The sequence below is a fragment of the Manis javanica genome, chromosome 11, assembly GCF_040802235.1.
Source record: "Manis javanica isolate MJ-LG chromosome 11, MJ_LKY, whole genome shotgun sequence".
Classification (NCBI taxonomy): domain Eukaryota; kingdom Metazoa; phylum Chordata; class Mammalia; order Pholidota; family Manidae; genus Manis; species Manis javanica.
The window spans coordinates 3,948,982-3,962,604 of NC_133166.1; the positions used below are offsets into that span (position 1 = coordinate 3,948,982).

The following is a 13,623-nucleotide window of genomic DNA, read 5'->3' on the forward strand; positions in this document are numbered from 1 at the left end:
ACCCTGCAAGGGACAGCTGGTCTAGAACTGCTCAGCCCAACTGAGCACAGAACATGGCAAGGGAATCAAATCCCACCACAGGTGTCCTCTTTCCAAGCAGAAAAGGAGTAGTGTCTTATTTAGTGGTGAATGCCAGGAAATAGTATAATGTTGCTATTTGTTGGAGGGCCCTATAGAGAAACAGAAAGGGTAGGTCAGAAGGACAGAATAAACATTGCTGAAATGATACATACCAACTTAGGCTTTGTCTCCTGGCAGACCTAGGAGGGCCTCACTGGAGGGCCAACAACTTATGTGCTAAATTAACAAAGAACAAACAGCACAAAACCTACTTAAAATCAACAAGATTCTTTCCTCAGGCCTCCAGCTTTTAAAAATAGCAACTTTGGGACAGAAAAACGTGGAGACTCACTCTGGGAAGCATAAAGCCCCTCGGCAGCTCTGTCTTCATGCCCGTCGTATTCTCTGCTGGACAGCTGCCTGTTGGCGGTTTCCAGTCGATCTGTGCACAGAGAGGAAATGATTACAAAGAAGGGCAGAGGGACCTGCGTCGTCATCCTACCAAGAAATGACATGGGCTCCCAGAGCTGCTTACAGAGCGTGAAGAGATGCTCAGGCAGGAGCCCAACACCGAGCAACTCCTGGGGAGGAACAATACGTCCCAAAATATCACAAGTCCTCAGATGCCAGGCTGTGCCTGTCAGTGCCCTAATCAAGTGCACAGCAGTCAACAGCTAAGAAGAGGTTCTGAGAAAAACTGCATCACTGCCTAAAGGTCAGCAAGCCACTGACTTGGAGTCCTAGAAAAGGGGTTAAGTCTCCTTGGCCTCAAACCCAGCCCCAGTCTAAACCTTGACCATCAGCCTTATGTTTTAGCCTGTGACTATTATCTGCAGCTGGGAGAAGCAAAAAAAAATCAAAGTAACAAATAAATAACAAAAAGGCCAAAACAGCCTAATGGAAGAAGATTCTACACAGTGAATTCTGTGTTTGTTCAAACCACCTGGTGAATCTTCATTTATTCAATTAAATAATTCAGCTTAACAAGTTGAATTATTGAATGTACAATATACTCAAGACAAAAGGATCCCTAGCAATAGAAGAGAGAGGGTCTAACTACTGGAGACTCCCGGGACATGGAGCACTTTGACATACGAGGCAACTGAAAAATGACTTGGCAGACTGAAAGTGAAGTAAAACTGCACGGGCTCAATCATTCTGCGTGTTGGAGGTTGCCAAGATCCTACAGCAGGTGGCTCTTATATATATCTACTCTTTTCACAACCACGGGCTTTCTTTTCTCCTCTGAGAGAGACATATGTCTGGCTCTGTCTTCCATACTATACCCAGCAAGTGTGAAGTGTGGGCTTTCCAAGAATGCCACCAAATGAGTCAGCCTGACATGGGAAGGGTTGTGCATTCAGCGTCCGTCTGCAAACATTTCTATTCACATAGTCACGAGTCACTGTTAAGTGCTCTTATTTTATCACTTCTTCCTATTTTGAAGTTATGTTTTAGTTATTTTTTTACTGAATAAATTTGACATATGCTGTTAAGTACTTTTTTTTCCCCCTATACTTCTTTTCTTTATTAATGTACCTGAACATAGTAGTCCTTTTTTTTTAAGACAAAAATATTCTTGGCTAACTCTAATGGTTAAGTGCCTTTAAAACAAAGAAGGAGCTACAGACATACTCGTCACTTTTAGGGTCTTGGGTACAAAGGTTGTCACTTTTCAGGTTCATGCTGTGACCTACAAGCTACAACGCAGACAAACAGCAGATTCCACTCTTGGCGCGGCCCTCCCCCAGGTGGTTGGAATCTACAAGAGTGTCTAACACGATCTGGACCTGAAGTCGGCTGCCAACTACGTGGATGGTTAGGGGGAGAGAGCGTGAATGTAACCGGCCATGCCTCGGAGGTCTCTGTTGAAATCGTGGAGTCTACGAATCTCGCCTTCCAGCTTGTTTCGCATCGCCTTGTCCAGGGACTCTCGCTTGGTGGTGGACTTGACCAGGCTCTCATAGGCTTCTGAAATCCTGTGAAGTTCTTTCTCAAACTAAAAGAAAAAAGAGGCATGACAGTGGGACTCCTGACCTTCTCAGGCCTCAGTTATGCTTATTCTTTGACATTCCAAGAGTGAATTGTATCTTCAATGCAGCATTTCCACATCTTAGGTTTCGTGTCCACCAAATCATGGAATTGAGTTCACTCCCATGTCTGCCCTCTAGGGGCAGCGAGCAGGCTCACAAGTCTGGCTGGACTGTCTGATGTCATGGCGTAAAGGTCCCTGTATACCATTATCAGCAAGGGGTAAATTTAAACATAACTGAGCCTCTTATACTTTGTATGACAATTTATAACTATTATTCTAATTCCCAGTTAAGGTAAGGGAGAACATTACAGTACAGAAAACTACAGGACCACAACTGGTAAGCAGGTTTCCAGACTCCATTACAGAGACTCCCAGTATTCTGCTCTTCCAGAGACCCTCCTACCCAGCCACAAAGGAACATAAAATCTGCTTGAGGGGAGGCTTCCTTGCTTATAGCATTTTTACCTCTGTCTATGAAATTATCTATGTAAAGGACTAAAGGATTTGTATTTAATTATGTTTAATCACAGAAAACCTCTTTATATGAAGAATTTGAAAGATAATGGAGGTAAAACACTTTTTGTATTACACTAAATCAGAAGCTGTAACTGAGAAAGCCTTTAATCTATGGCGTATATAGAGCAATAACATGTAGCTATAACTGTTACGACAGGAGTCTAATACAGTAGTATGCTTTTGAAGTAGCTATCAGTAAATCCCATTACTGTTCTGTAACATAAAGGCAGGAGAAAGGGTAGAGTGCCCATATACATGAGCCTTGGAGAACTGTGGCTACATGTAGGAATCAAGGCAAAGCCCGGCGGTGTGAGAGCACTAGCGCCCCTCACTGGCCACCAAGAGACCTCCCCCCACCAGAAAGCTATGTCACTATGAGCCAGGCACCCCAACTGTCCAGATCAGAAAGTCCCTGCTGAGACCCCTATAAATAATACATATCCTGAAAGATACCTGTTGCACACTTACTATGTGTTGGTGTCAAGGAAACAGAAGTACGGCACTTTCAGTCTTTAGGAGCTCACAGTCTAGAGCTGGCCTGTACCCAGACAAACACATCTACAGTGCAGATGTGGTAAGGGGTGTGGTGGTGTCATGTGATGACAGCCTAGAGACAATGTGCTCTTTGCAGGGGCTTCTTTTAAAAAGACTTCAGAGAAAATGCCATCTAAAGTGAGTCTTGAAGAATGAGCAGGAATTTGCCAAGCAGACAAGCAAAGGCCAAAGGGCTTTGGCAATTCTGGGAAGAAGATGGAACGTGAGGCAAGAACAGAGCCATGAAAGCGAGTGCATGTCTCGGACATGACAGGCACTCAGGGATGAGAGCAAGGCGCAAGTGGCAGGAGTGAGGGCCCAAAGGAAGAACTTTACAGGGCAAAGAAGAATTACGGGGACAGGAGGGCCTGGGAGTGGGGGCTTATAAACAGAAGGACAGCATGATCTTATCAGACATAAAACTAAAGATGGGGTAGGGGTGTGGCTAGGGAGGGGAAGCAGAGGAAAAGAAGTCCAGGTAAAAAGCTAATATAAACAGTTCAGCGACAGATGACAAGGGCGCAAACTAAGACAATTGAAAGGACAAATTCCGAAGACACTGAAGAGTACAATCAGTAAGTCTTAGTGAGTGGTCTGGACCATAAGGAAGGAAGAAATCAAAAACAACATAGATATTCACAGCTTAGAAGACAGAGTAACAACACTTAACCAAGATAAATATCATAAGAGAAACACGTTGACCAAAGAAAGAAAACCAGTGCAAGTTTGGAGATACTGTATCTGAGGTGCCTGCAAACATCCTGGCAAGGATTTCTAGCTAGCAGAAATCCACCTCCTAGCTAGCAGGTGGAGACACAGGTCTGAAAGCACAAGAGCAGCTGTGCCCCTGCATATAGATGGCAAGTGAAGGCCACCTAGGGAGATCAACAGAAAATGGGAAGACCAAGGACGGGAGTATTAACACTGCAGGAGCAGGTGAGGCAGAAGAAGCCAGTGGTCCCACAGCGGGAAGCCAAAAGCTTAAAGCAGGAGGGAGAATGAGGGCGATGCCCCAGAGGTTACGACACAGGGAGCCAAGACCCATCTAAGAAGAGGCCTGTGAAGGGGCTAGACAGCACTGGGCTTCTGCTGAATGGCAGCCAACTAGCGTGGAGCAGACATCAACGCCCCTTTAGGGACCATGTTATTTGCCCACAGGCCTCCTAAAACCACAGCTAGTGCTTCCACAGTCCCCTCATTTCAACAAGGTCTCCCTGTTTCTTCCAAAGGTATCATGAATTGCTGGTAATGTGGCAGCAGAGAACAGCATGACCTGGACCCTGTTCATAGGCCTGCCGCAAATTACCCTCCTTCCTTTTAATTTTGTTTTCAAAAGCGAAGGCCCCAAAACATACCACCACTTCTATGCTAACTTCATCTATAAAAGGTGGCCTGGGTTTTCAGACAGATGAGCATGCCATGCAGACAGTCCCCTTCAAGTCCAAAGGGCATCACCCTGTCGCTTAGGAAGCCTAGAGTAGCATGAACCGTGAGGCATCTGCCATGAGGGCGGCGCTCACGCCTCAAGTCCAGAACAACTGGGAAGCCTTCCTCAGCACAGAACCGCAGAGCTGTTCTACCTGATTTCACAGCGCTTTGGTCTGCTGTGTTCACCTGACTGGAACTCTCACGTGTCTCTGATTTCTGTCAACTCCTAGAGGGCAGAAAGAGCCTCGACAGCCCTAGAATCGTGTCGTGCCCTGCCCACAACAAAATACTGGTTAATTAATCTTTAAATTTATAACTCCTAAAGACAGGCTCAGGCATTGTTAAACTATACCTGGTCATGGATTCTTTGCTTTCACTAAATTAACTTTACCTCCTATAACAGGCGGCTGCAGGATCCGGATGACATCACAGTTTACTGTCTCAAATACTAAACCAGTCAAGAATTGGAATATGGTTATGTAGCTACCAAGAGAGAAAGGGCGAGGGTCTTAGTCCAGGGCAAAGTATTTCCTGTGAGAACGGACAGCTGTCACGTAGAGAGGGATTATGTCCTTCAGAGTGGTCAAAGGACAGAACTAGGACTAAATGTAGGAAGCAAAGAGATGCAGGTTTTGATTCAACCTAAGGAAGAATTTTCTAACTACATTTTCCAGAAATATACCTGGTAGCGAGCTTGTCTTCTCTGGAAGCATTCACGTAAAAAAAATAAATGCCCTCCTGTCAGGGATCTGAAGCAAAGATTCCTAAGGGGTGGAAAATTGGACTAGGATCATACTAAGAATTTTAAGTTTGAAGCTGTATGATTCCTGATTGCACGTTCCTTGAGCACGCAATTCCTGACTGCACCTTCCTCTTCACGCCAGATCATCTTGATCCCCCTGATGTTTGTTAAAGATGAAGAAAAGGCTGCACAGGCTGGCTTTGATATAAAAACCATCTGGGCTGGCTCAGAGTGTGAATATGACTGTATGCCTTCACAGCTCCCATCCTCCCTCCCAGCCCAGATGTCAAAAGGTTCTGAGGCTAGACTGCAAGAGCCCCTGAAATGATAGAATCACTCCCTGTCCCAGAAACAGACCTACAGGCAGTGCAAAGCCCTGAGAAAACCTCAGCAGTTCCAAGCTCTCAATATGTGCACAGCTCAGGGACCACAGGACCAAGGAGAGGTCTGCTGTCCAAGCCACAGACTGCCCATTTTGCACCCACTGCGGTTTTGCTGACAAAAGAAAAAGGTCTTCACTAAAGCAAGCTGGGGGTACCCCGTAAATGCTTGGCCCTTTCCCTTCAAATGTCCATCTATGCCCTGATGGCTTCTGAGGCCAACCCACTCAACAGCCCACTGTCTGGTCTTTCTGGAAAGTCTGTCCGTTAATGAATTATGTTTCAGGGCAACTGGGAGGAAAGAGAAGCATAATGAGGGACCAAAGGGAAATACTGAAAAATAACTGCTCTTTCTGGGGGTCCTCAACCATCGCTCCAACACCAGCAGTGATAATCACCACCTTGGGCCTCTCTGGAAACAGGCTCTTCACATCTAGGCTGTGCTTTGGCAGACTCTGAGTTTAGTCTTCATTCCTGCTGTGTTTCTGGCACAGTATGCATAGGCTAAGCCCTGCAATTAAAAATTCATCTATTTTTGGTTCTGTCCTCACAATGAATCTCTGCTTCCAGTGCCATGAGGCACCCAGATTGGAGGTTCCTGCTGGCTCAGGGCAGCTCCACCCAAAGTAGGGTCATCCCTGCAAAGCAGAGAAATAAAGTTGTCGTCTCATCTGATAGTCCCGTCCCTAAACCCAAGGTGTAAGGTGCTGCTGAGGCAGCTGGGTAGCGAGGCCAGTGCTGACACCTTTCAGGAGCACAAGCCATGCAATGTGATCACAGATTTCATGCACTGCTTCTGTCTCTTAGTCCTAGCTGTTGGGAACACCTTTGGGTCTACTGATAAAGATGGCAAGTATTCATCAAAATCTGTTTTTAAATTGACAATTGCAATTGGGCATGACAGATTAATGAAATGTAGTATTTATGCAACCACTTATATGCTGAAGGGACTGAAGAATTTTTGAGTTCCAGGAGGGAAATAGCTTCTGCTTTGTTTTCTCTTTTTCCAGAAGCCATTGAAATCCTTTGGGTAACACAGTTTAAGAACCATCTCTGTGCAGAGAAGTTGAATCACTGAGAGACTGACTGTGTTCTTCACAATAGAAATGTATGCCAAAACCAAGAAAGAGATGTATGTTACAAATCAATAAAAAGTATGTGTTAATAACAAGACCTCCCAATTTCTGCACCCTCCATGTAACTGTTCAAAAACATCCATATGAAAAGACCCAGAATCTAACTCTGCCATCGGTGGGTCTGCAAACTCCTGGACATGCTTGCCACAGGGCTTCATCACGGACAAGAAAGAGCTACTTATTTCCCAGAAGTACTGAGTGGGTCCTTTCCAATATTCAGACCATACCTGGAAAGAAGCTGCTCGGGCAGCGGTCAGAGGCAAGTCGAGGCCTGAGCAGCGACTTACAGCCAAGGCCAGGAGACTGCATGTGCGTTTCCCAGTGTCCAGGGTGCGACTTAGGGTGGGAGTGAAGCCACAGTCTCCAGACAGCCTGCTGGTTTCTGCTCTCCTTTTCCCCTCCCATAAAGACAGCAGAGCTCTCTGAGCCAAGTCTGGTCTTGAGTCCCGGGAGCTCCAGAACCTTTCGGTGAAAACTCTGCACCAACTTGCTGGGGCAGATTCTGTCTGCGAACATTTGCACCATCAAACCCATTGCTTCCAGCTGCTTACTGCAGCCCTCAGGAAATCAGAGCTCACTACTCTGAAACCCGACCAGCAAAAAGACCAGGCTTCACCTTAGAGATCAGTACTAAAGAAGAATACTAAATGGGCTACCCAGGAGCATTAACTGTCACAGGGAACCAAAGGACAGCATTCCTGTAGTCAGGCAGGGTTTCTGTTCCCACCTTTCTCTTTACAAAAGTCCCTGATTGCCCAGGATGGAGCCAGACACCTAGACTCGTAAGATCACTCCTACCACACATGCCTCCTTGCCTCCAAGAGGACACTCAAGTGCCCTGTGGCTCCGGTGCCTAAAACATCTATGACCTTTGCCCCCTCACCTCTTCCATTCTACCCGCCGCATTTCAGAAGCTGATGCATGGGTCATTATGAACTCACTGCCCACAATGGTTCATTCTTGCTGGATGTCCCGACTGACTTTGGCTCCCAGCATAAAGCCCTAAGAATGAAGGCAGCCGTACATGCTAACAGTCCCACCTAACACCACAGGCTAGAGTTACACAGCATCTCCCCATCACCAGATAAATCACAGGCAAGAGGGGACCACGCAGTAACTTGTGCTCTACCTTCAGCATCAGGACAATGCTGCTCTTGCAGAGAACAGCTATTGGAACAAGCGTGGCGATCACAAGCTCCCATCCAAGACTCCCTGATTTAACAGACAAACCTTTCTCTCTCAACTCAGTCCTCTGTTACTCTCAGTGTTCTCTCTTCTACACTGTCTCCCTGGGGAAATGCTACTTCGCCTCTGAGGCTCAGGTCCAGGGCCACCTCGGCGGCACCCACATAGCCCCGTCCATTCTACTGCAGGCATTAGCTTAGGCAATTCTCCTTGGAGGACTTCCCCCAAGGCAGGCACTGTGTCCTATGTATTTCCGTCTTCCTAAAGCCCTCCACAGTGCCTGGCATAAAAAGGGATCTGGTTAAATGGTGGCAAGCGGGTCAGTGAATCAACCCACCAGGAGCAGGTAGAGAATTCTGTCCCTTCCAGAGAACCTCCTCCCTCCTTCCCTCGGGAAGTCCCTTACCTTGTGGAGCTTGTCGGCACTGTCATAGTAGCCCTGAAGTTCCTGGTGAAGCACGCGGTTCTCCTCTGTTAGTATCTCCACCATCTGCTGGGCTCGCTCCACAATCGCGAATGCATCTGGCCCGAGCTGCTGGCTGGGGGAGGCGGCGGGCGGGGGCTGTGCCACCGCCAGGGTCACAGGAAGCGGCAGCGGCAGGGACACGGAGTGCAGCGGCCCGCTGGCCGAGGAGTTCTGGGAGGACATCGGGCAGTGCTGCTGCACGGTCGACGGGAAAGGAAGCTGGCATGGGCGGCTGCAGGGGAACGAGACCAGGATGAGACCCCAGGGAAATGACAGGGGAGGAAGGTGGCCCAAGAGAGCACTGCGGATGGCTTCCACATCCGGAGATCATCGGCGCCCTTGCCAGTGCTGGGTGGCGCACAGGTTCAGCCCTTCCTTCCACGGGTGTTTAATGCATTCTCCCTCTGCGTCGGCACTGTTCTGGGCACCGCGGACACAGCGAACGCGACAGACCAGGTTCCTGCTCTCATGAACCTTACATTCTCGGGGAGCCAGACAGGCAAGTGTCAAACAAGAAACCATTAGAGCCAGGCTTGCAAGTAACGAGTACTCCCTGCACGTGACAGCTGGTGGACAGGGCAGTGGATGGCTGAGCGCCTGGTTCACACTGAGGGGTCAGTGAAAGAGCCTCTGAGAAGCAGATGCATGACTTGCAGTCTGGATGACACACATGAAGGAACCAGCGGTTGTGGGAAGGAGGGGGTAATAAAGAGAGGAGAGGAGTATTCCAAGCAGGGGAATGACTAGTGCCCAGGGCCCATCAAGTAGGAGCAAGTAAGCTGATACAAAGCACAGCCGCAAAAGCAGTACAAGGAAGACAAGAGGGAGCAGCAAGGGCCTTTGTAAGCCAGGCCCAGCCCTTCCCTCAGGGGCAAATGGAGACAGGGGAGGAGCTGCCTTTATTCTGAGAGGTGTGGAGAGAAAAGCACGCCAGGGGCAGGAATGGAGGCAGGTGCCCAGTGAGGCCGGCTGGGTGTGGTTTAGGTGAGAAGTGAGGAAGGCTCACAGGTAGCAGCAGAGGAGAAACAATGGCTGGATTGGGGATGTTCTGTGTATATCATGGATGGGGACAGAGAAAGCAGGGGGAAAAAAGATGACTCCTAGACTATGGGCTGTACACAAATGGGCAGGGGTATCATTTAATGAAATTGCAAGGTCCTGGGGAAGCAACTGAGATTTTTGTGTTTGGATTTGTTGGAGTGCAGAGATCCAGGGCTCGAAAGTCTGACTTTAGCCATAACAAGAACACAGCGAGGTGGCCCTTGATGGTTCGGTGTCTGGGGACCAGATGAATTTCCATCTCCCATCTCACTCCCTCACTGTTCTGTTAATCTGTTTCATAAGAATCACTGCGTTTTCTTTCTGCCTAGACCAAGGGCTCCTCAACAACTCTAACAGTTACCCAGCAAAGACAGTCTAGACCAGTCCTCCAAACACGGCTGTCTCTCTTCTGCAGAGACTTGGGAAAATTAATTTTCTTGTGAGTCTCTCAACCTTTAGGTCTCAGTCTGAGAACTGGGGTGCAAAGAATTATCAGCAACCCCAAATCATCAACATTTTGTATCAATGGGCTGAGTCCTCTGGACATCCAGCCACTTCTAGTCTAGTCTGTCACCTCCTGTTACTTGTACCCACCATAGCCAAAGCTCTCAGGGCTATCTACATCTTTCCCAGAAGGTCACCTGGCTTCATATTTTCCTCTTCAGTATGCTTGCTGGAATGTTTTTGGACCCTGTCAGCCTCTGAATCTCTCATTTTGTAAGTGTTTCCTACAGCCAGGAATTCTCTGAATGCAGACTTTCTGGCAGCTAAATGTCAAACTCTAGAAGAAAACTTGACAAGGTTCACCTCAACCCTCCCTACATGGCTATGCAGACATTCATAAAGATGACTCAGAATAAACGCAGCAGATCGTAACAGAGGCCTTGCTTCGGTAACAGCAGAGGGCTCCACCTGGAATCAGGAGATATTTCCCAGCTGGACTTTCATATGCCGTCGATCTAGGGGCCCCTCCCATTTCATGTTAAAATAGCTGGGGTCTAAATTCCCCAAGACAGGGTGGGCAGCCATGGAGCTCAATGTGATTCTTCATTCCTTACGTGAGTTTCACCTTCCAGTTGTCCTCAGATTTCAGAAAGGAATGCAGTCACTGGGGAGATGTAAGCCCTCTCTCCTCCCTCCTTCTCCACACCTATTATATAACTATCTGGTCATCTCTTCAGAAAGAAAATGTTTCTGCATTCTGATTACTTTGTGTGCCCTCCACATTGAGGTGTGTGTGAATACGCGTCACCCTGTGCATATGAGGAGGTCTGAGTGCATGAGGTCCAGCTCCATCTCGAGTCAGTGCCCCTGAGTGCCATTCAGTGCTCTGCTTTCAGCCCAGATTACAGGAACTCCTATCAGGCGAGGGCCCGGAAAACCACAGATCTATTACTGCATTCCTGCAGGCTGGCTACATCCTATAGTGCATTTCTCATGAAAAGAGGTTACCCTGGCAAGAGGCAAAATACCACAAAATTACACTGCTTTGATTCCAAGGCAGACGCCCCTTCCCACCTCCTAAGTACCCCTTCCCACCTCATCCAGTGCAAGAGATAGGCATGGGGCACTGCTCCCCGGAGGGCAGGATGGGCCTGCGGCCCTGCTCTCTGAAGCATCATGGTGGCCTTTACTCAGGCTGCTTCAGGGCTGGGGTTTCTCTCTTTTTTCACATACACTGAACTCTGAGATTTGGAATTCACTTGTGGTCAACAATGTGCTTATCTTCTCAGGCATCTTCTAATGTTATATGTCAAAAAGGAAGTGTTTTCTTAATGCAGCCTAAGTCATCCATGATGGTGACTAGTTACCTGCGTAGCAGCGTGGGAAAGACTGTTTGCCAAGTTTAACGGACAGGAAAGAATGGGCTTTTTCAAAATGGGAAGTGTTCTATTAAACAGAGACCACTGGCCTCACAAATACCTCAGTTACACATTTGGTAAACACCACCTAACAGTGGATGACGTGCAGGCTGAAGAGCCGACCTCTATTCCGTGGCTCCACTACTCAGTCAGCTCAAGTTTGTGGTGCAAAGATCTGTAGAAGGCAGATCTGGGCCTAGTGGAGAGAAGGGGGAAAGCCGGGAGAAAACCAGAAAATGTCACACAAGCTCCTATCACTGCTATGCAACGACCTATCCTCAGCTTCAAAGATAATGCTAATGATCAGCCACCATGAGGATAAACACTTTCTAGTAATGGGGACACAGAGAGAAGGGAAAAGGGGGGTAGGGACCAACATTTATTAAGAAACTACCTGGGAACTGAATTCTATGCTGTAACTATCTGTCTGTGAGCTTGTATCTGAAGTCAGCTAGCATATCCGACATCCTATGTCTTGATTTCCTGGGACCATATGTCACTTCGCTCATTGTTAAATGACTTAAGGAGTTTGTATGTGTAAAGCCTGGAACACAGTGAACACTGGGCAAAAGTTATCTCTTAACACCATTATTGTAACTTTTATCATCTGTATCTCACAGCCCCTAATGCAGAGCCTAGCACTGAGCGAGGCATTCGTGAGAAGTCCAAAATTTTTTCTGTTATGACTAACATGTATTGAGCCCTTTTAACATTCCAGGCACTGTGGTAGGCATACATCATCTCATTTTGACCTTTATAAATGCCTTATATAAAATAGATATCATTGTCAGTCTATTTAGGTGAGAAAAACTAGGCAGAGGATAGTAATTTGCAAAATACAATAGATTCAAGGGGAATATAAAGGAGATTCAAGCCTAGGCTTTTTGATTCCAGGGTCCATGCAGTTCACCATTTCCCTACACTGGTGGAAGCAGGAGGGCAGGCAGCCACCCTGTGGGCCCCTGCTCCTGGGTTCCTGGGACCCAGTCTGAGCTACCACCACATCCATGATTCACAGCCTAGTGCAAAAGCATCAGAACTTTCTGCAGCCTCAAGTGGCTTCAAGCAGAAGCAAGAAGGCTAGGAAACTGCCTCTGAGTTGTTCTCTGATGGTTACTTACATTCGGCATTATCACCTCTCGCAGGTTAATATCTTGTCTACAGAAGTATTTGACAACCACCTAGTGAGGGTCTACACATGTGCTAAGCACCACATTTCATCAGCTTGCTGAATCCTCACAAAAACAAAAGCAATCTTTCACCAAAAGGTCCTGCTCCTTTCTCAAGGAACTGAAGGAGGCTTGGGACACTGCAGAAAGGGACCTTTTGCCATCTGCCACCAAACCAACCAGTTACTTAAATATGTCTGAGCAAGCTGAAAAAGCCTCTTCTCCCCAGGTCCACAGTGAGGTACTGAAACAAACATCATAGCATTCAAAGAGCCACATCAAAATAGGGGTCATACAGGAAGCCTGCAGGCTGTCCTCCATCGTGGATGGCACGGACCACGCTCTGCATAGTCTGACCCAGAACTTGCATCTGTTTCTTTCCTCTGAACTTACAATCGTGCCTGAATCACTGCTGACAACCCATCACCTCTGCATTTGTCATGACTTTTGTTCTCTTGAATTTTTACTTAAATGTAATATTACTCAATTCTTCATACACATGTCTTTTCTAATTATTAGCATGCATGATTTTTGAGGGTAGAAGATTATGACCTGTACTAAGTTAGACCCAATAAACTTTTGTCAATTGATTTGGACCTGCAGGTCAAGAGCAAGTTAGGAAACCATATATGCTTGACATGTTTTCCAAGCACAGCTAAACCCTCATCACTGTACCATTAAGAAAGAGGCCTCTGGTATTTAGATTTGCTCTGGAGAATACAGGTAGAATCTCAGATCGTGGTGTTGCCAATATAATAATATAGCCCCATGTCACTGCCCTTCCTCTCATGTATCTGAGGTCACAAAACGTAGCTCAAAATTGGAGTGACGATGTTATTTGGACTGCAAAACAAAGCGTTGGTTACATCTGATCCACAGTCCATTTGCTCTTCTCTGCATACAACAATCCATCATAAATAAGCTGATTTAAGCATAGGCATTTGCGTTGTACCTGTATGTAAATGTGCCACGAGTAGCACTTTACCTCCATGCTTTAGTCTTAATGCTCACAAGTTAGGGCAGTCGTTGCCCGCATGCCATATATCAGTACCCTACTTCTACGTAAGCA

The 13,623-nt window shown here is 47.1% G+C and overlaps 1 protein-coding gene across 4 annotated transcripts in view; it reads right to left on the reverse strand.

Annotated features, from left to right (window-relative positions):
- AMOTL1 (angiomotin like 1) overlaps positions 1–13,623 on the reverse strand; it is a 142,392-nt gene that overhangs the window by 41,905 nt on the left and 86,864 nt on the right. For all 4 annotated transcript variants that reach the window (XM_073215832.1, XM_073215831.1, XM_073215833.1 and 1 more), the window contains 3 exons: positions 8,423–8,714; positions 1,915–2,059; positions 413–502 (listed from right to left, as the gene is read on the reverse strand). In XM_073215832.1, coding sequence (XP_073071933.1) covers positions 413–502; positions 1,915–2,059; positions 8,423–8,714 — 527 coding nt within the window. The remainder of the gene's footprint in view (positions 1–412; positions 503–1,914; positions 2,060–8,422; positions 8,715–13,623) is intronic.